The sequence below is a fragment of the Mirounga leonina genome, unplaced genomic scaffold (assembly GCF_011800145.1).
Source record: "Mirounga leonina isolate KUSES-001 unplaced genomic scaffold, KU_Mleo_1.0 Mir_170, whole genome shotgun sequence".
NCBI lineage: Eukaryota > Metazoa > Chordata > Mammalia > Carnivora > Phocidae > Mirounga > Mirounga leonina.
In genome coordinates, this window is record NW_023270433.1 from 26,855,927 (window position 1) to 26,878,228 (window position 22,302).

At 48.0% G+C, this 22,302-nt stretch overlaps 1 protein-coding gene across 5 annotated transcripts in view; it reads left to right on the forward strand.

Annotated features, from left to right (window-relative positions):
* ABCA1 (ATP binding cassette subfamily A member 1) overlaps nt 1–22,302 on the forward strand; it is a 126,442-nt gene that overhangs the window by 71,982 nt on the left and 32,158 nt on the right. For 4 of the 5 annotated variants that reach the window (XM_035016171.1, XM_035016169.1, XM_035016170.1 and 1 more), the window contains 16 exons: nt 1,148–1,287; nt 1,619–1,735; nt 6,527–6,724; nt 7,471–7,676; nt 8,597–8,773; nt 10,453–10,675; nt 12,377–12,598; nt 13,015–13,219; nt 14,249–14,362; nt 16,195–16,366; nt 17,134–17,265; nt 18,198–18,340; nt 18,555–18,692; nt 19,446–19,666; nt 20,935–21,013; nt 21,831–22,033. In XM_035016171.1, the coding sequence (XP_034872062.1) occupies nt 1,148–1,287; nt 1,619–1,735; nt 6,527–6,724; nt 7,471–7,676; nt 8,597–8,773; nt 10,453–10,675; nt 12,377–12,598; nt 13,015–13,219; nt 14,249–14,362; nt 16,195–16,366; nt 17,134–17,265; nt 18,198–18,340; nt 18,555–18,692; nt 19,446–19,666; nt 20,935–21,013; nt 21,831–22,033 (2,690 nt within the window). Of the gene's footprint in view, nt 1–1,147; nt 1,288–1,618; nt 1,736–6,526; nt 6,725–7,470; nt 7,677–8,596; nt 8,774–10,452; nt 10,676–12,376; nt 12,599–13,014; nt 13,220–14,248; nt 14,363–16,194; nt 16,367–17,133; nt 17,266–18,197; nt 18,341–18,554; nt 18,693–19,445; nt 19,667–20,834; nt 20,908–20,934; nt 21,014–21,830; nt 22,034–22,302 lie in introns of all 5 variants that reach the window. The other variant, XM_035016172.1, reaches the window with a different exon arrangement.

The following is a 22,302-nucleotide window of genomic DNA, read 5'->3' on the forward strand; positions in this document are numbered from 1 at the left end:
CCCCCCCCCCCCCCCCCGTAAACCACATGGCCTCTGAGACGGCTGTTAATGTGGTGCGTGTACTGTCAGACTCAGGCATTTGATCTGCTGTTTGTTTTTGGTGCTTAGCTGCAAGGTGGTGTGAAAGAACCTTGTAACTCCATATCTGCTTCTCACACTTGGGCAGTTTCATGGGGATGTGTGTTCTGTGTCTCGTGGCAGCAAGGAGCCAGTGTTACAGTTTTAGACAATGGCATCATTTTCCTTGAACACATGATGCGAGTGAGCCTTTCTCCATTTCCAACCGCAGGTGTCTCTTTCAGACACTGAGTGAGGTAGCTTTTTATGCATTACTGTAACACAAGAACCTTTTATTCTTTCCTGGAGTAAAGCACTCCAGACATAGCAGGGTGCTTTGCAAGCCTGAAGGGGATGGCATTAGAGGAACTTCTCTGAAATGCTGTCCGCTCCACTCCCTCACTTGCAAGTCAACCCAAGGGAACCTTCATCTGCAAAGCAGATCCAACTATGAGCAAATCCTTTTTTTTTTTTTTTTTTTTAATATATCCTCTCTGCAGCATATAGAGGATGCTTGCCATCTAAAAAACCCAAAATGAATTAAAAAAAAAAATTCAGGAATCCTTCTGGATAACCAAACCTCATTGTCTATTGTAACTTTGGATTTTTCCTTTAGGAATTTTTATTACATATATTACATATACTTGTGATGAGACCTGTTAAAGGGAAATGTTTTATTTTTGCCCGAAAACTAAAATCTAAATTCAGGTCTCTGTTCTCAATGAAAACAAATTGGCAAGCTGACACGAGACTATGAATCTAGAGTTATGCAGGTATGTGGGCAGTAAAAACATTTTTCTAGATCCTCTCGGTTGTGAGTTACCCCTCACCAGTGTTATAATAAGCTCTGATTACTTGTCAAGCATTGTTGTAGGGGCTGTATAGATAACCTCTGTTAATCCTCACCACATCTCTGCCACGTACATAGTAACTGAGGCTCACACAAGTGAAGTTATTTGTTACATAGCTGTTACTAAGTGGTGGAACTGGGATTTGAACCCAGGACTGTTCGGCTAGCTCCAAAGCCCTTGTTAGTTCCTACAAGTATATGACCATGCGTATGAATATCTGTCTTTCGTCGTCTTCGTAGCTCCTTACTGCAATGATCTGATGAAGAATTTGGAGTCCAGTCCCCTTTCCCGCATCATATGGAAAGCTCTCAAGCCTCTGCTTGTTGGGAAGATCCTGTATACACCTGACACTCCAGTCACAAGGCAGGTTATGGCCGAGGTAAGCTGCGCAGGCCCAGAACTCCCTCTCTAGAATCCTCCTAGAGCCGTGGGCAAGAAAGTGAAGGTAGCTTCAAATGGATTGTATCGATTATGCTCACGGCTCTTCAGGGTTTCCAAAGAGGGAGAACCGCAAGTGTGGCCCAGGCCAGAGCTGACGTGGAGGGCCAGCTCTCCAGCCTTGGGTATTTGGATCATAGCTGCAGGCACCTCTTAGGGATGGGAAAAGACTGGAACAGCGATGGAGCATCTCGTCAGGGGGCAGCTGAATGTCTCATGGCCCTGTCTCTCTCCTTTTTTCCTGCTGCCTTTGGGTCCCCGACTGACTCCAGGTGAACAAGACCTTTCAGGAACTGGCTGTGTTTCATGATGTGCAAGGCATGTGGGAAGAGCTCAGCCCCAAGATCTGGACCTTCATGGAGAGTAACCCGGAGATGGACCTTGTTCGGGTGAGCATCCCTCGGATTACTGTGTGCTTGCTTGATGCTAGAGAGGGGAGTTTCTGGTCACTTTCCCAGAGGTGACTGAGACGGGAATTCTTACATTTAACCAGGATAGATGTAGTAAGCACAGCTCCAGCTGCCGGGGATGGTGCACAGATAACGCTTTCGTGCACACCCGCATCCATGTGTCTGGTGGTCAAAAATCCGTTTTGCAAGAAACTTAGTGAGGGTTGGTATTGGTGATTGTAGGCCCCTGCCTATTGTCATTTCTGGTCCTGAAGCCAACCATGGCGTCTTATTTAGCCTTCCTGTATCTTGGTAGGGTCTCGACACAGGTGTGGGGGCAAAGGCCTGGCTCCTGGCTCCCGAGGCAGCCACCATTAAGGTGTGGAGGGGAATTGCCCTGAGTGCTTCTGAGCCACTTGAAAGGGATAAGTGCTCTAGAGACAATTAGATTCAAAAGCGGAGGAGTCTGAGCAAGAACAGAATGTTTTCTTTGTATGAGCCTGAGTGCCATTTAATCACATCATCCCTGCCTTGGGCTGAGTCAGAGAATCATTAGACCATTTCCTATCTCCGTGGTGAGGGAGGCCTCTTTCTTTTGTTTCTGCTGCCATTAAGAAGCAGGAATGGATTTTTACCAGGTTTCTTGTCTTGACACCTCATTGATCAGAGAGGGCTGCTGGGTTTTAGAGGTGGTGCCTGCTTGGAAGGTACTCTCCCAGGCTTAGGACTCCCCCTTGATGCCCTGGGGGTGGGGGTGGGGTGAGAAGTGCGATACCCAGGGGGCCTTCCAGTGATGGGAAAGCTGGAGTCATCTTTTTACTCTAGTCCTGTTCCATATGCAGAATTCTTAAATTGGGGCCTTTAAAAACTAAGGGACTTGGGTGAGAAAAACATGAACAATAATTTGCATGGATATATGGAATAATTCCTGACTAGTAATAACAACTCATGCCCTTCAAGTATGGGTCTCTGTTGGGCTCCAGTCTCTCCTCTAGAAGGGATTCATGTGATCCAGCCACGTACAGTGCCATAGACGTAGGTGTGGTCTTGGGCCTCTTCTTACTGGTCCTATTCTTGGAATCCGATTTTTACTTGTTGGATGTCTTCTCCTTCTGTGTCTCAGAAGATTATGAGGGGTCCTGTTGAAGAGACTCCATGTGTTTTGGTCTGTAGGCAGATAGATGTTTCCCCTACTCTACTGATAATTGATTTTTTAAAAAAAAATTTAAGATTTTTATTTATTTTTTAAGTAATCTCTATATCCAGTGTGGGGCTTAAACTCAACCCCAAGATCAAGTCACATGCTCTGCCAACTGAGTCAGCCAGGTGTCCCTTATTTTAAAATTTTTAATTGAAGTATAGTTGACATAAAATATTAGCTGCTTCCCCTACTCTTAAGTGGAGAGTTTGGCTTGGATGCTCCAGCAGCACCTAGCTCCCAGTGTTTAGAGGACAAAGCTCTTATAAACATGGCCACAGCATTCGTTAGTAATTCTGCTGGCAGAACCCAGGATGTGCAATAGGAAATGTAGGAACTGTGGCTGGGGAGGAAGGCATGGCACGGGACATAGTTTGGAGGGCCTTGTGTATGAAACCAAGAACTTTTACTTTAAGTTCTGGGGGACCATGAACAAGTTTTAAGCAAGGAGAGATGCAGATACATTAATCTGATACATCAGGTGGATTGAAGTATGGAAAGATGGAAGGCAGAGACCAGAATGGAGACTAGCCAAGTGGGGGGCCAAGGCTTCTGCAGGCGGTGAAGCCTGGTGGCTGCTTGATTGTGGAGGGGGAAAGATTTCTAGCAGGAGGATGGTGGGGATGTCCAATAGGCCAATGGGTACTGAGGCCTGGAGTGCAGGGAGGTGGTTCAGCTGGAGACACTGACTCAGGGCTCCTCAGTCTATGTGGAAGTTGAAGGAGCCTCCTCAACTGCTCTCTTTTCTCTCTGAAGTAGTGTTTCTCTAAGTCCACAAGCTTGGGCTGCTCAGTCCTCTGTACCCCCTACAGCCTCGTGTCTGGTATGTGAGGTGATGCCTGAGGCTTCTGCTTCCTTGGGGGTAGCTCTTGTGTTCCTTTCATTTTTCAGCTTTATTAAAGTGTAATTGACAAACAATTGTATATACTTAAGCTGTACAACATGTTTGGATATAGTATACGTTGTGAAATGATCAACACAATCAAGCTAATTAACATATCTATCACCTCACAAAGTAGCCTCATAGCAAATTTCAAGTATACAGTATTATTTTTTAAATAAGATTTACTTATGGGCACCTGGGTGGCTCAGATGGTTAAGCGTCTGCCTTCGGCTCAGGTCATGATCCCGGGGTCCTGGGATCGAGTCCCACATCAGGCTCCTGGCTCAGCGGGGAGCCTGCTTCTCCCTCTGACCCTCTCCCCTCTCATGCTGTTTCTCTCTCGCTCGCTCTCTAAAAAATAAATAAAATCTTAAAAAAAAAAAAAAGATTTACTTATTAGAGAAGGAGAGAGCGTGAGCAGGGATGGGGCAGAGAGGGAGGCAGAGGGAGAGGGATAAGCAGACTCCACACTGAGTGCTGAGCCTGACACTGGGCTCAATCCCAGGGCCTGGAGACCAGGACCCCAGCTGAATATCAGATTCGGACGCTCAACGGATAAGCCACCCAGGCGCCCTGACAGTACAGTGTTGTTAACTACGGTCATTTTGCTGTGCATTAGATCTCCAGAACTTAACTCATATTGCATAACTGAAACTCTGTACCCTTTGACCTACCCATTTCCCTCACTCCCAGCCCCTGGCAACCACCATTCTGCTTTGTGGTAGCTCTTATCTTTCTGCTGTTTCCAGCTGTGTTTACGTGCACTGCATCACCCCCCAGATCAGGAGGCACCTCTCTGTTGTGTCACGAAGCCCACTGACACTACACTGTTCTCCTTTCTGAGCTGCTCTTTGCCTCCTTCATCGCAAGACCCTGCTTTCTCCCTGCTTTCATTCCTAAGGGTGATCTCAGGTCTCTTGAATCCCCTCAAGTACCTTGGAATGGCTGTGTGATCAGTGGTCTCATTGGACACATCTTTCTGGTCTTGCTGCCTTCCTGAACCATATTGCTCAAAGCCACACGGGGCAGGGCAGGCCTCACCCCAAACGCCATGTGTCTTCATTCAGCTCTTACTTGTTCCGAGTCTCCAAAGAAAGCCATTTCGGAATTGCTAACCCATACCCCTGTGAACTTTTTTGAGATAAAAATTTGTATCTGTTAACAAAAATACTTAACGTGTCTTACTGATGATAGTATAAATTGTTACTCCCTATAGGAAAGCAATTTGGGATGAAAATTGCAAGAGCCATAAAAAAAAGTGCTATCCTGTGTATCTCCATTCCGTACACCCTCAGGGATGTACCCTACAGAAATAATTTTAAAGAGAAGTCACTGTATGAGAGGAAATGTTATTGCTATAATAATTGTTATTGTGAGAAATTAGGGGAAAGATTTATGCGATCTGAAGAGAAACCAGCGTGTTGTTATTGTGAGAAATTAGAAATAAGCTAAATTCTTAGCAGTATGGGAATAGTTAATGAAATTATAGTATATATACTCTATAAAACCATTATGCTCCCATTAAAATAATAAATATGAAGCCCCATGGGGGAAAAACTTAAATTGTTACTGGAAATAAGACGGATTTAAAAAGTAGCAGTGTTTGGCTCCTTAGAGATTCCATTTCAGTAGAACCAGAATTTCATCTCTCCCCTTGAAGCTGTGACAGGTGTTACACCTGCTTCTCCTTTTCCATGAGCTGAGTTGGAAGCTAACCCACTTTCCTGGCAGCACCTGTGTGGGTTTCTGCCCCAGCCCTCTGGATCTACTCGTTGAACACCAGATTAGTTTGTCTTTCTCTTCCATGTTGACTCACATGGGAAACAACCAGCCAGGGAACAAGACATGAAAGACAGGCCTCTTCTGCATCATAACCCATGCATCCTGCAATTTTACTTGGTTTTATCGTGGCAGCATGTTCCCAAACTAAACAGCACAAGTGGGTTTGTCTTAATTTAGTCTAGAGATAAGGTCATGAGGAGTCATCAGCTTGAGTCTCAAAAGAGGAAGACAATATAATGTGGGGGAAGGTACGGTAGAATCAGAATCCATGTTTCATACTCTGGCTTTCCTATGTATTAGCTGTGTGACTTTATGTTAGGGGCTTGACCTTTCTGAACCTTTTTCCTCATCTGTAAAAATGGGAACTTTTGGACAGATCTTGCTCATGGAGTTGGGTGAAGTAAAACATATAAATGATCTAATATAAAAATTGTGCAGAGTAAGTATGATCATTGTTGTTCCTGCAGTTGATACTATTAAGCTAGGCTGGAAACATGGACTCTGGATTCAGACTAGTCTGACTTTGAGTCTCAGCTCCATGTCCTGTTAACATTATGACTCAGCCTTGGTTAAAATCATACTTTAAAAAAAAATTTTTTTTTTAAGATTTTATTTATTAGAGAGAGAGAACACAAGGCGGGGGGAGGGTCAGAGGGAAAAGCAGACACCCTGCTGAGCAGGGAGCCTGGCGTGGGACTGTATCCTGGGACTCCAGGATCATGACCTGAGCCAAAGGCAGTCACTTAACGGACTGAGCCACCCTGGCGCCCCTATACTTTTTTTTTTTTCAACCTCGATATTCTTATCTATAAAATGGGAACAGTGTTATCTACCTCACATAAAAAGGTTAGGTTTTGTAAATCGTATAAGACTTAGGATCTAGACTGAGTTGGTGTTTATTGATTGTACTTTCTCGTTGGAATGGCAGACACTGTTGGACAGCAGAAGCAATGACCACTTTTGGGAACAGCAGTTGGATGGCTTAGACTGGACTGCCAAAGATATCCTGGCATTTCTGGCCAAGCACCCAGAGGATGTCCAGTCTGCTAATGGCTCTGTGTACACCTGGAGAGAAGCTTTCAATGAGACTGACCAGGCAATCCAGACCATCTCTCGCTTCATGGAGGTGAGGATCTGTTCCATGGATCATTTAGAAGAGCCTTTGGCTTCTTTCTCTGAGGTGGTGCAATAAGGTTTGGATTGGAGGAAAGTTTAGAAATAATGTGTAGTCTTATTTCCAGTAGTATCCTTCAAACCTAATATAGGGTTTGGTGTACAGAAGGCACTCCTAAATGTTAGTTGAATGACTGAATGAATGAATAAATGGACCTAACTCTAGCTTTATTCTCTCTGACTGAGAAGTGTTTCTGTCCATTGTCTTCTAGGTTTTCCCCAGGTTTCATAGCTCAATACCTAATGTCAAGAAAGCATGCCCTTAAAAAGGCTTTATTTATGAAGTTTATCTAAGAACTAATAGGACACATTATATTTTAAAAATCTAGTTTTAAAAATTATGTGACTTAATAGGGACAAATAAGCGTTTTTTGTTTGTTTGTTTTGTCTGCTTACTTGGTTAGTTGACACTCAAAATTGCCAAGAAAACAGAGGAAAAGGAGGTATGATCCTTGTTTCAACCTCTTTCCCGCCACAAAAATCCATATAAGTAACTTATCTCTAAATACTTCTAGCATTTCTCTTAAGTTGTAGTTAACAAAAGGATCCATTCTCAATCGAATATTGGAAGATGACTTTGGAGAGGGTGAGGATAAAAATGTCACGCAGTTAGCACATCCCTCTTAGGACAGAGCCTGCCTTGGGCACTGTGTGTTTTCCTGGCCCCCAGCGTTCTCATGAAGGCTCTTCTTCCGTCAGTGTGTCAACTTGAATAAGCTCGAACCGGTAGCAACAGAAGTCCGGCTCATCAGCAAGTCCATGGAGTTGCTGGACGAGCGGAAGTTCTGGGCCGGTATCGTGTTCACCGGAATCACTCCTGACAGTGTGGAGTTGCCCCGTCATGTCAAGTACAAGATCCGAATGGACATTGACAATGTGGAGAGGACAAATAAAATCAAGGATGGGTGAGTTCAGTCTCCCCACACCAGCCAGTTTGGGGGAAGTCAAGAGCAGCTAAAATGACTAGAGGCACTTTGTTTTAAGTAATAATTTGGTAGAAATTTCACCCCAAAATAACTCCAATTGGTGGCATGATTTTGGTGAAAGTGGCACATTCATTGCTAGAGACAGTTATTTCAAAGGTCATAAAATAATCATCTTTTGACTCAGCATTTCCGCTCAAGAGAATTAATCCTATGGCATTAAATCAACAGGTAGAAAAGAAGAAATAAAGCCTTCAGGTTCCCTGTGCTAGCATTATCCATTTTTACAAAAAGGGGCAAACAGCTAGTAAAAAAGGGAATGATTAAGCAAATTTTGGTATGTCCACTTGATGAAATGTTAGGTAGCCAAGGAAGGGGAAAAAAACCAAACCAACATTCTGGTGGTGGTATGCTCATTCTCATTATATCTGTTTAAAAATATGTGATTTCACTCATATGTGGAATATGAGAAATAGGGCAGAGGATCATTGGGGAAGGGAGGGAAAGCTGAATGGGAAGTCATCAGAGAGGGAGATAAACCAGGAGAGACTCTTAACTATAGGGAACAAACTGAGGGTTGCTAGAGGGAAGGGAGGTGGGGGGATGGGGTAATTGGGTGATGGGCATTAGGGAGGGCACATGATGTAATGAGCACTGGGTGTTATATGCAACTGATGAATCATTGAACTCTACATCTGAAACTAATGATGTACTATATGTTGGCTAATTGAATTTAAATTAAATAAATAAATAAAAATATGTGCACAACTGAGACCATAAAATAAGATATAAATATATAAGATGAAAATAGGGGCTCTGTCATGGTGGTGGGATTGTGGGTGATTGGCTTTTTTTGATGTATGGTTCTAAGGAATATTTAGTCACCTGTGATTTGGTTTTAGGTACTGGGACCCCGGTCCTCGGGCTGACCCCTTTGAGGATATGCGGTATGTCTGGGGGGGCTTTGCCTACTTACAAGATGTGGTGGAACAGGCGATCATCAGGGTGCTGACGGGCACCGAGAAGAAAACTGGTGTCTATGTGCAGCAGATGCCCTACCCCTGTTATGTCGATGACATGTAAGTTACCACCGAGCCGCCATCTTCACGGAACTGGGTAACACTGTTCCCAGAGAGAGTACCTACACATACATACTTATACACACATGCGTGCACATACATCCAGAGGAGGAGATAGGATGCTTTGATTTTATGTATTTTACATGTGTGTTGATAGAAAAAAATCTTTTTTGAAATTCAGTGAAGATTTTAGGAAATAAGATGCCAGGTGTAGGTCGTTGATGGTTCCAGCCACATGGACACACATGTGCACATCCTGGAATCCTCCCTCCTTTTTCATCTGTAGTTACCAGGGCTTCTATTTTTTACATATCCTGCCCTTTTGGTCAAAGTTTGCTTAGTCTGCAAATTTCAAATGTGTCGTGACAAACACATGCAAGCACATACACACACATACATCCCCCAAACACAGAAACAGTGATCTAGACCTATAAAAGCTGCCTCCAGGTCCGTTTGTCCACTTACTCTTTATATGTGGTAAACTGCATTTTGAAACAATCTAAATAAAACTGAACAAGGCCTTTTTATCTTGGACTTTAGATAATCTTTCAGTGCTTAGTCACTAAGCTGACAAGATCTCGTTGTGGAAACTGTGCTTTTGGATCTAATGATTTTTTTTGAGAGAGAGACAGAGCGGGGGAAGGGGGAGGAGGGGCAGAGGGAGAGAGAGAATCTTAAGTAGGCTCCACCTGGGTGTGGGGGCTTGATCTCATGACCCTGAGATCACGACCTGAGCCGAAACCAAGAGTCAGGTGCTGAACTGACTGAGCCACCCAGGCACCCCTCTAATGATTTCTTGTGAGCGAGCATGGGCAGAGGTGTAGTTGCAGGCATCTGAGATATGTAATGTCTCTTCCAAATTCTGGAAATTCTCTCATTCTCCATTGTGGTGTATGTGTGTAGGGATCAGAGTGTAGAAGGAGTGGGGTTCCTCTTATATTTGTTCTGTGTTTTGCACTGAGCAGCTGTTTCCTTGTGTGGCTCGCTCTGGCTTTTCCAAGTCACCCTGAATTATCTTGTTTTTCACCTTCAAAAAGATTAGCCAGAGTTTTCCCAAGACCCCCCTCAGCCAAGATTTACTCTAGAAAGGATGTCTTAAGATGAGAACAGGAGGGAACTTAGTGGCATTAAGGACCTCTGCCTGTTGTCACATGGCTGGTAGGTGCCTAAGTAGTAAAGCGGGGACTTGAGCCTGGGCTCCAGGGTCCAAATTCTGTGTCCTTTTTACTTCACGGCCCACTGCCTTTCCTATTCCAGTTTGGAATCTGAAATATAACTGACAAGAGCTGCCTGAAGTCTATATCTGCATTATCTGTGATAAAAGTTGAGCAAGGCAGTAGGGACATGACCTTGGAGAAGTTGAACTATTGTGAGAGAAGGAGTTGGTTTTCTTGTTTTTGTTTTAGTACTTTAAAATAACCCACACCTCACAGTTACCTAGTGACTAAAGCAGGCCCCAAAGAAATTGTACTTGGCGGCACTTTGTTGGTCTAACTGTTAATACTACATTGTGCTCCTCATGAAGCATTTGATAACCTGTATGTTTTGGAGTCTGGAGAGCCTGCCCCTCGTTCACTCAGTCTTGGGGCTTCCTCTTGCACGCAGGCCCCGGAGGCAGTGGCCTCCGAGCCTGAATCTCACTCCCTGTAATTCTCCTCCGCCCTTCCCTGGGCCTCCAGCTTCCTGCGGGTGATGAGCCGGTCCATGCCCCTGTTCATGACGCTGGCCTGGATCTACTCCGTGGCTGTGATCATCAAGGGCATCGTGTATGAGAAGGAGGCGCGGCTGAAGGAAACCATGCGCATCATGGGCCTGGACAACGGCATCCTGTGGTTCAGCTGGTTCATCAGTAGCCTCATTCCTCTGCTCATGAGCGCCGGCCTGCTTGTGGTCATCCTGAAAGTAAGGCTGCCACCCTGGCTCCCTGCTGTCCAGGGACTCCTAAACAGCCCAACACAGGCTATGAGGAGAAAAGCAAAGATTATTTGGGAGGGAACGGGTCAGACGTGTCCTCTCCTGCAGTTTCCTTATTCTGTATTTGGGGAGAGTGAGAGTGACTTGCCCAGGGTCAACCCAGTTGGCTAGCGGCTGAGCAGGGCTAGAACCCAGGGCTCTTGCTTCCCATGTAGGCACACACATGTGCCATGGCATTTTCTGGGCAGTGGTTCGTGGCAGCATCTGAGAGCTGTTCATTTCCTTAGATGTATTGGGTGGTGATTCTGCCAGAATTTCTAAAAACCATAATCAGAGGGATACATATTATTGCAGGTTAGGTTTTTCTGGCAGCAGAGGCTGAGAGAGTTTGGTGCGGGGCTTATTACTCAGGATCAACATCTGTGGAAGGGGTGGGGAATGCGGAGGTTTGAGCATGGGAAGGAGCTGTGAGATGCAGTGCACGGCCAACCCCACGGGCACTTGGGACCATATACAGCTCACCGGAATTGTGCCTCATTGAGCTGAGCTGTCCAGCCCCAAGGCCTCCCTCCCTGACACCCAGACCCCGGGCCCCTCAGTCAGTTATTGGAATCCTGAGCCCCCGGGCCAGGCAGCTTTCTGTGGCTGTGACAGACCCAGAGGAGGTTGACATCTAGAGGTTGTCTGCTGAGGCAGCTGGGCAGCACGTTCCCCCTTCAGGGGGACCCCAGGCAGTGCTGTTCTGTGCCACCCTATATGTTAATAGGTTTATATGCTAATCTCCTTTCCTTACAGTGATTTGTTTTAAGGAGGCATCATGTAAAAAAATATTTTCAAAGAGAGGGAGTATGAAGGGTGAGGAACTAATATTTAGGTTAATACTAGCTACTGTTAATACAAATGAGCACTTACTGATTGCCAAGCACTGTTTAAAGCGCATTCACCTGTGCTTTCTGATTATATCCTCACTAACCCATTTAACATATAAGGAAATGAGGCCAAGGAAGGTTAAGGGCTTCCCCGAGGTCACCCAGCAGTATGACAGAGTGAGTCTCGCTGAAATCAACCCCTGCTCATGCTCTGATATCTGACTGCAGGGGTGGAGCTCCCTGGTAGGGGTGGTGGTCCTGTGGCTGGCGGGGAAGAGCTGCTCTGCGACCACGTGCTGGCTAGTCCTCCTCAAACACACCCAGATGAACTGGCTAGAGATAGACTTGAAAGGCCCACAAGAATTTGGATGATTGTGAGAATGCAGAATCCATGGCAGGTCATCAAGGGGGAGAATAAGATTTCTTGGCCCTTTTCCATGACCTTTGGAGGGAGAAGTCCTATAGGATGCTGTCGCCCACAATTCTTTCTTGGTGCTGAGAGTCCTGGTCCTTATAAAAGGAGACACCAGGTAAACAGTATTTCTTGGAGAACCAAAGAACAGAATTGTCCATTGAGTTGAACCTTGATGAATTTCAGTCCCAGACTCTTCTCTTCCTGCCTCCACTCTTACTAGGCTGTGTGGTCTCGGGGTAGTCGTTATCCTTACTTAGGCTTCAGTTTCCTGATCAGAACAATGAGCTGCACTGCTCCTCCCTATTATCTCTCAGATGAGTATGAATAAACTCTTCTTCCCATAGATCATGTGAGGACGTGTGTGCTTGTTGAGACAGCACATTTAATAGGTCTCTTCCTTCCCAGTTAGGAAACCTGCTGCCCTACAGTGACCCCAGCGTGGTGTTTGTCTTTCTGTCCATGTTCGCCGTGGTGACCATCCTGCAGTGTTTCTTGATCAGCACACTCTTCTCAAGAGCCAACCTGGCGGCAGCCTGTGGGGGCATCATCTACTTCATTCTCTACCTGCCCTACGTGCTGTGCGTGGCATGGCAAGACTATGTGGGCTTCACGCTCAAGATCTTCGTGGTGAGGAACCACCCCTGTGTAGTAACTGCACGCACAGCAGCCCCTGGCGCTTCACCTCCCCTTGCAGTCCAAGCCGAGAACGGGAAATGAGTGTGTGTGTCTGTGTGGGGGGGTGCAGGATTGCTGAGCCTTTGGGGCGTCTTTGGAAGCATAAAATTCTAAAAGTTTTACACTCTGTCATGCATGCATTTCTGAAATGTGTGTGCATAATGAGGGGTTATAAATAGAATCCTTTTCTGTGCTGCTAGTGAGCCCACTCCCCTCAAGGGATCTGTAGGTGAATACTTCCATATCTTGTAATTGATCCATTTTGCAAATTCAAATTTCTCTCGGTGAAATTTATATTAGAAGTGCCAGAAAATGAGAGACTAGGAGATGGATAAGATGGAGAAGTGACTTTTGCCTCTTTCTCACAGAGCCTGCTGTCTCCTGTGGCTTTCGGGTTTGGCTGCGAGTACTTTGCCCTTTTTGAGGAGCAGGGCATTGGGGTGCAGTGGGACAACCTGTTTGAGAGCCCCGTGGAGGAAGATGGCTTCAACCTCACCATTTCAGTCTCCATGATGCTGTTCGACACCTTCCTCTATGGAGTGATGACGTGGTACATCGAGGCTGTCTTTCCAGGTACATGGGGCTTCCACACAGCTTTAGCCATCAGCTGGGGAAAATGTAATTTCTAGCTGCCAAGCTCTGCCCGGTCTGTGGTGGAATTTCTGTAGGGCCTGGGGCTCCCCGGAAAGTGGCTAGGGCTTTAGACCCACGGCAAGCCCACAGTCTGAGGAGAAGCAGCTGATGCTGAAAGTATTACTGCTCCAGCTCTCATTTCCTGAGCCCTGTGTGCCGTGCTGTATCAAGTGTTGTGTAGACTTGGGGACTTGCTCTTAGACCCACTTTTTTGCAAATGAGAGAAGCAGGACTCAAGTAGCTTGCCTGTGGACACACAGCTGGTCAGTGTTGGTGCTTGGGGGTGAACCCAACTGGGTCACACTGGGTCAGCTAGTCTAGAGGGTTCCTCCTTCCAACACTGGCCTAATTCTCTAATTCCATATCCCCAGAATGAGCCACCGGCAGAGGTTCTGTTTCCTGAGTACAGCTTGTAACGAGTAAGATATGTTGGCTCTAAGCCCTTACCTGTGATTTAATCAAACTAACATTCATGAAAATTCTTTTTAGTACTTCCCTTAAGTAAATCTCCTTGACCAAGACCTGCCGTGGATACGTGTTTATACAGATCAAATTCTAAGAGAGTGAGGTTTAACTTTTTCTGCTTCCCCTGGTTTTCCTCTAAGGGAGTGTATGTGGAATGTTCATTACCTCTACTTGAGCTTCCTGCATTGATAGGCAATTTTGTATCCTACAGATCTGGGTTCAGATTCTGAGTCCTTCCATTTACTGTCTGAGTGACCTCAGTAGGCTACTTACCCTCAGTTTCCTCATCTATAAAATGAGTGGCTGATAACCTGCCTCGTGGGGTTGTTTGAATGCATAGTAGGTGTCAGCAGATGTGAGCTCCCACTACCCCCACCTCCATCCCAGGGTGGTGTCACCTCCAGATGCTGTGTCAAGGAGGGAGTAGTTCTGGCTGGGATACCTCGGGAATGCTAGGATGTTGCTGTGCTTGGCTTCCATCTTGGTTTTTATCTTCGCTTGCAGGCCAGTATGGAATCCCCAGGCCCTGGTATTTTCCTTGCACCAAATCCTACTGGTTCGGTGAGGAAAGTGATGAGAAGAGCCACCCTGGTTCCAGCCAGAAGGGAGCATCAGAAAGTAAGTGCTGTCGACCTGCCCTTCCCTTAGCCTAAGTGCTGTTGCCCCCACTGACTGTCAGGGACAAAGGATGGCTTTAGCCCTTTAGAGAGTCTGGAACCACTCTAGGAGCAAAGAAATCACACACAATGCATCTTTCCAAATTCTCCCATGCCATTCGTGTCCAGTGCTATTGTTGACTTATCGGGGAGTCACTCTCTTGGTCCCTGAGGGCCATTGCCTTTGTTTTCTTGGCTTCTAGGAAAGAGGCCCTTGATATCTATACATTCACCCCTCCCACCCCCCCCCCCAACACACACTCTTTATGATAAATTAACAGCTAGGAAGAGGGGGTAAAGACAACTGTGATTGAAGAACCATAACCTCGCTGCCCGCCTTGTCATGGTGATGGAAATATGAGCCTGTGTAGGCTGCCGTTAAGTGGCTGTCAGAGCTCAGCCTGTGCTTCTTGATGTTCTCACCCTTCATTATCCAGAGCCCTAATCCTCTCCTGGCTCCTGACTGTAGGTGGAGGTGCCCACAGTTTAGCAAAGGCTCTGCCTTCTGGGCCGTTTGCTCTGGTTCTTGGAGAGAAACTGTTTTTGTGTTCAGTGTGGCTTCCTAAGTACTTAATGAGTCCCTTTCCTGCTGGTCTCTTCTGTGCCTTCACCTGGTTGCCAGTGGAAAAGTCTGCTGTTCCTTAGGCATACTGGACAACCTACAGCCGGCCCTTGCCCACTGTCCCAGCCTTTTCTCCTGCTCTTCCTGCTCTGCTTGCCCAGTCTCCTCTTTACACCAAGCTTCTGTGTCAGTCTCCTCGAACACGTTCTGTTCTTCCACACCCCCATGCCTTTGTACGTACTCTGTCTTCTCACAGGTGAGCTCTTTCTCCAACTTGCCTGCCTTCCTCCTCCTTCCTCAAGATCTAATTCTGTACCTCATCCCTGAGTAGTCCTTCTAGATTCCCAAGTAGTCAGTCAGTTCCTCCTCTAAGATTGCATGGCATTGAAAAACAAACAAAAGGCTTTTCTATTTAAAATAATTGTAGACTCATGGATGTTGCAAAAAAAATAGTATTGGGAGGTTTCCCTTGTGCCTTTCATTTCCATTTCCCCCGATGGTAACACCTTGCATAACTACAGCACAATATCAAAACCATGACATTGGCACTGGTATAATGTGTAGACCTTCTTCAGATTGTAGAGTTTTACATGTACTCATTCACATGTGTGTGTTTAGTTCTGTGCACTTTGTCACACCAGTCATGTAATCACCAGCTCAGTCGAGATGCAGAACTGTTCCATCCACACAGACTCCCTCATTCTGCCCCCTTAAAGCCACCCCCCTTCCTCCCCAGTCCCTGATACCTGTCAGCCACTACTCTGTTCTCCACATGGTATTTCCAGAATGTGATATGAATGGAACCATATAGTATGGAACATTTTGAGGTTGGCTTTTTGTCACTCAGCATTATTCCCTTGAGATCCATCCAAGCTGTGATGCATATCAACAGTTCACTCCTTTCCATTGCTGAGTCGTGTTCCATGGGCTGGGTATTCCACAGTTCTACGGCATTTTTAGATGTGTTTTTTAAACCGCTTTTCGCCTCCTGTATTTTGATTCCTTGTCAAGTCTTTTTCTCCCAATAGACTGTGAATGCTCCTTTATCAGTGAATTCCCATCACCAACACTCCTGCCCAAACAGGCCCTAAATAAATGTCTGCCTGAGAAACCAGAAGTATGCGTGGTGAGGGCAGCTGTGGGAGTACGAGCCCAGCCGCCATGTCTTTGTGCCCCACTCGTTGGTATTTGCCGTGGTTCATGCCCATCCTCTGTCTTCTGTCTCCTGACAGTCTGCGTGGAGGAGGAGCCCACACACCTGAAGCTGGGCGTGTCCATTCAGAACCTGATGAAGGTTTACCGGGATGGCATGAAGGTGGCTGTTGATGGCCTGGCCTTGAATTTCTATGAGGGCCAGATCACCTCCTTCCTGGGCCACAATGGAGCTGGGAAGACCACCACCATGTAAGAAGAGGGTGTGGCTATCAGAATCAGCTGCGGGCAGGTTCCGTAGCGCAGTTAGAAGTCAGGATGCAAGGGCATTGCGTTGGTCACGGGGGCAAGGGCAGCGCCGGGGAGGAGTTGACGAATGTAAGATATTATCTCATCACAAGAGTGCTTTCCCCACGGCTGGTTTTGGCTAGATATCTCCTCGGCCTGAAAACAGCCTGGGAGCCCTCTTGGTGACCTTTCCCATTTGGTTCTCAGAATTCTGCACTGTTCCTGGAACCCTAAGGCTGTGACAGCTCCGAGAAAGGGTCTCCCTTTTGAGCTGGTTTGGTTAGAACTATGAAGCAAGAATGTGGGGAGATTGGATATGTTGGAGGGAAGTAGTGATTTCCAGGAGCTCTGTCGCTAAGGAGGTGTGAGACCTGGCCATGTGACTGCCCTTTCTGGGACCTACAGGGACCTATAAAGACGTTATGATGGGTGGCTTCACGAGGGAGAACGGGCCATACACGCCAGAGTTAGCCTCAGTGACTTTTATTTTTATTTATTTATTTTTTAAAAGATTTTATTTATTTATTTGAGAGAGAGAGAATGAGAGACAGAGAGCATGAGAGGGACTTGTTTGCTTTGTAGGGGTCAGTTCGGGTCTGTTAGGAAGGAATGGGGGTGTAGGGGGGTTGATGCCTCTGCTGCAGGTGCCCGGGCTCTGCGGCCTGGTGTGGAGCATTTCCAGGGGAATGGGGATAACACTGACTCTTGCACTTGTAAATTTTTGTCTTCAGGTCAATCCTGACCGGGTTGTTCCCTCCCACCTCGGGCACTGCCTACATCCTGGGAAAAGACATTCGCTTTGAGATGAGCACCATCCGGCAGAACCTGGGGGTCTGCCCCCAGCATAACGTGCTGTTTGACATGTGAGTACCAGCAGCACTTTTGAGAAGCACACCCTCCCTGGATGTGTGTCATGAGTCATGGGCCGAGGGGGACTTAAGCATTCTGCCTTCTGTGGGGGTGGTGGGTCTCACCTCCCTGCACAGTGAGACCCGGTCGTCCTTCTGTTTTAGGAAAAGTAGGAGGTGACTGTTGGGTGAGAGGTGTCCCATCAGTCCAGCTGGTGGATGAGGGCATGGGAAAAGGTGCTCTCCATTACTGACACTCTAGAGGGCCAGTTAGCCTGTCTGCTCTCCCATCACTCTCCTCCCTGGCACCAGCTGCAGCTCTTAGCCCAGAGTTGGCAGTGCCTCGGGGCCCTTGTCATGATGGCCCAGCATTTCCTGCTCAAGACATTGCTTCCATTCAGGTGGGCCTGTCAGCAGTTCAGGCCCCCCAGGGAGCCCTCGTGGGGGAACAGAGAAAGACCTGGGCTCTGTGACCTTGGGCAAGGGCTTCTCCCCTTTTGGACCCCCGTCTACTCTTCCCTAGAGCGAGCAGCTCAGGCTCATGTCCTCCATAGGGGCCTCCCTTCTCGCACAGTCTGAGTTCCTGGAGGGAGCTCCTCCAGGTGAAAGCCGAGCCAGCTTCTTGGTCGATGGTCGATTATGGGGTGGGCCCTTTGAGGACCTGGATTGAAAGTTGCAACTGCCTGATGTATGGTGGCCAGGCCTGCTGGGAATAGGCTGGAAGGGACCAGTCACATTTCAGCTTTGGCTTCTTCAGCATCTCCGGTGGTTGCTTACGGTTGTTCTGTCTTGATTCTTCACGTTATTTTTCAGAAGTTGAGATAGTTAGAAAAGGTCGGGGTGGGGGGCAGTGGAAACATGCCCATTTTCTTCTGTTGTGGGTCAGGAAGCACTGGGTTCTGATGCAGCCCGTGCGGTGCAGAGCTGACCTGCCCTTCTGTCCCCAGGCTGACTGTGGAAGAACACATCTGGTTCTATGCGCGGCTGAAGGGGCTCTCGGAGAAGCACGTGAAAGCAGAGCTGGAGCAGATGGCCTTGGATGTCGGTTTGCCACCCAGCAAACTGAAAAGCAAAACAAGTCAGCTGTCAGGTGAGTCCCCCTCCCCCCGCCCCCAACACACACACATGAGAAACAACAGCTGTCCCAGTGTCCCAGTGTGGGGGTGGGGGGGTAGGTCAGAAGTGTGTCCCTGACTTGTCCCCAGGTGGGTGCCTCTGATTGTCTCTCAGCGCCTCTGCCTTCGCTGTCTGGGGCTGGTCCTGGAACGTCTCTCTCTCTCTCTCTCTCTCTCTCTCTCTCATAGGCGGAATGAAGAGAAAGCTGTCTGTGGCTTTGGCCTTTGTTGGGGGATCCAAGGTTGTCATTCTGGACGAGCCCACAGCCGGTGTGGACCCTTACTCCCGCAGGGGAATATGGGAGCTCCTGCTGAAATACCGACAAGGTAGCTTGTGTGTGTTTATTTCGAGGGAGGGAGGAATGCAGGGGCTCTTGAGACGTATGGCTGCAGCCGTGGCTCATGGCTGTTCTTCACAGAGCAGCAGAATTGCTTCTCAGGAATGTGCGACTTCTTTTCTTAGAGCTCTGTGCTCACCCGTGGTCTGGATGTGGAAGGAAGACCTGGCTTACAAGACACTTAACATGTATGCCCTTCATTGTCTAGGGGCTGGCAAGAAGAGAAGTGGGGATAAAGGGCATGGTCCCCAGAGCTACTTCTAGCATAGAGCTTGGACATGTCTGTTATGACTGTGTTCCCCTCTAGACCGATGGCTGAGAACAGAGGCTATGTCTTTGTTCATCTCTGTCCCCAGCATGGTACACAACATATGTTTGTTGAAAGTGGGGATGGGCAAATGAGGAACATGGACTTCGGAGCCAGTTCCAGCTGGCCCTGAGACCTTGGAAAAGTCATTTAACTTGTCTCCGTTTCTTTACCTACAATAGTAGTAGTGCCTGCCTCATAGAAGCCTTAGTGAAATGAGAATGCATGCAGACCGCCTAGCACCCTGCCTGGCGTGTGGCAGATTCCCGAACGAATGTTCCTGTTCTGATTTCTGTGAGGATGGCTTTGCCACACAGGCTTCCAGATTCCTCTGCCTCAGTGACCCCTGCGGATAGATCTGTCGTGGCAGCTGCTTCAGTCCCTGAGAACCAGGAGGCCTCACTCGTCCCGTGCCCTTGTGTTTGTGCCTGGCAGGCCGCACCATTATTCTCTCCACGCACCACATGGATGAAGCAGACATCCTGGGGGACAGGATTGCCATCATTTCCCATGGGAAGCTGTGCTGTGTGGGCTCCTCCCTATTTCTGAAGAACCAGCTGGGAACAGGCTACTACCTGACCCTGGTTAAGAAGGATGTGGAATCCTCCCTCAGTTCCTGCAGAAATAGCAGTAGCACTGTGTCGTACCTGAAAAAGGTGAGCCGTGTTTTCGGTGCTGGGGGGCGCTGGGCTTGTTGGCTGGGAGTGGCTTGTCCACTGGCTTGTCCATGTCCACCCCACTCTGCCGCATGGGGGTCACCATCTCCCTTGGGAATCACATCATACTTCCTGTGTGGAAAGCGCAGGACACATCTGTTCCTGCAGTGACCGCGTGGTTGGATCCCACTTCCTTCTTCCTGTGGGGACTTTATTAGAGTGAAGAAAAAAGACTCGCCAGGAGTGACGAGCCCGAGCTGCAGAATGCTCTGTCATTCCTGCTCATTCCCTTTGAATCTCATTGACCTTAACTTCTAAACTACAAAACAGCAAATATTTATTGAACACTGATTTCATGGCGGACACGCTAGCAGATTCTGGGCATAAAAGAAAATGACAGTACTAGTTAATTTTTTTGCAGCATCGTTATCATTTATAAACTTTTCTTTTTTTTTTTTTTTTTTTTTAACTTCCTTCATCTCGAAGTGCCGAACAACAGTGGGAGGGAGGTATTGTGATTATTATCTCAGATTAGGGAAATGAGGCTTTTAGGCCAGCGAGCAGGTAAGTAACAGAGGTGGGACCAGAACCCGATAACCAGGTAGGTTTTCCTCTGTTCCACTGTACATGCCTGAGATCCATTTGTGTGTTGGAACCAGTGGCACCTAAAACATTTACGTCCCAACCTTCACCTCCCATCTGCTTATCTACTTTTTAACTAGTGCCTGTTACTCCAAGTGTGGTCTGAGGACCAGCAGCACCGGGATTACTCGGGAGCTTGTTAGAAATGCAGAAACATGGGCCCAGCTCTCAGACTCACTAAATCAGAACCTGCATTTTAGCAAGGTCCCCTGGTGGCTCAACATAAGTCAAGGCTTGAGAGGCACCGAGCCAGATAACCAGGCAGGTGAATCCATGCTAGGAGGGTCAGTGGATGCCTGGCGACAGCGTTCATCGCTGGCCCCCCTTCCGTTGTGGCTGTGCTCCCTGACCTCCTGTGCACACAGCACACGTGTGTCAGCGGCTTCCGAAGCCACGGCCGCCCCGTCAGTTGCCTCCCAGGAGGAGCCACGCAGTAGGGCTTTGTGGAAGCCCGCCCTGGCGAAGGTGCTGGTGGCTGTACCTTGCTCGGTCCCTGACCCATTCTCACCTCCTTCTTTGCCATCAGGAGGACAGTGTTTCTCAGAGCAGTTCTGATGCTGGCCTGGGCAGCGACCATGAAAGTGACACGCTGACCATCGGTAAGGACTCTGGGGTTTCTTATTCAGGTGGTGCCTGAGCTTCCCCCAGCTGGGCAGAGTGGAGGCAGAGGAGGAGAGGTGCAGAGGCTGGTGGCGCTGACTCAAGGTTTGCTGCTGGGCTGGGGCCGGGCGGGGGTGGGGGGTGCTGGGAGAGGGTGCAGCTTGGTGGCAGATTGGCTTAACGCTTGCTGGGGGGCTCGGTGTGGGAGTTGGCAGGGCAGTGACCCCGAGAGGCTGACGTGATTGGGGGTGGGGGATCTCCTGGGGAATGGATCTGGCTGGACACTGGAGACCAGGGTGAGGTGCTGAGGGCCAAGCCATGGGGGAGGGATTGGATCTCAGTAGCTAAGGACAGAGAGAGCCCAGGAGACGGAGAGCAGTCTGCTGGGTCCTCCTTTGGCACAATATATAGGACACCAGTGTCACCAGTAACACCTGTGGAGCAGAAGCCTTTACTGTGTCCATCGGTGCCCAGTCCTAACAACTGTCTTTTTCCAGAGAGATGTCTTCCTCCACGAACTGTTTGATTAGCCCTTTATTGACATAAATAGAAGAAGCCTCCTTTACAGGTTAGGGAAGGGTGAAGAATCGTTTAATTTTCCATTGCTCAGGTCTTCCATTGAAGACTCCTAGAGTTCAGGCAATAGACACAGGCTTTCCACCTCTGAAAGTCTTCCACCCACCCACAATGTACTGAGAACCTACAGTGTTCCTGGCTTTGGTGAATAAGACCTAGTCCTTGCTCCCAGGAACTCTCAGGCCAGAGATGAACATGCGGAAAGACTTAAGTATTGGGGACGGGTGTCCTGCGTGGACACCTGGCTTCTGAGGGGTAGGCAAAGGGAGAAGGTGAGGCATGGCTGGCCCTTGATGTGGGGGGCCTCTGAGCCGCCTGAGCTGTCCTTGTGCTTTGGTCCCTACAGATGTCTCGGCCATCTCCAACCTCATCAGGAAGCACGTGGCTGAGGCCCGGCTAGTGGAAGACATTGGGCATGAACTGACTTACGTGCTGCCCTACGAAGCTGCCAAGGAGGGGGCCTTTGTGGAACTCTTCCATGAGATTGATGACCGGCTCTCAGACCTGGGCATCTCCAGTTACGGCATCTCGGAGACAACCCTGGAAGAAGTACGTTCAGTGACTGACTGTCCGAGTATAGCAGGTCCCACAGTCCCAAGGCCAGACAGGTAGCCTGCTTTTCCCCCAGGGGAATAGGATTACCATGGAGCTGGTTATTTGAGGCCTTATATCATTGATATTGGGGTATTACTGCCATAGTTAACCCTTTAAAGTGGTGGGAGATGGCAGGAGAGCTAGATTAGGATTGCTCCCTGACATGGCTGTGTCATGGCCACGCGTAGGAAATAGCCAACATTTATGGAAAATCTGCATGTGCC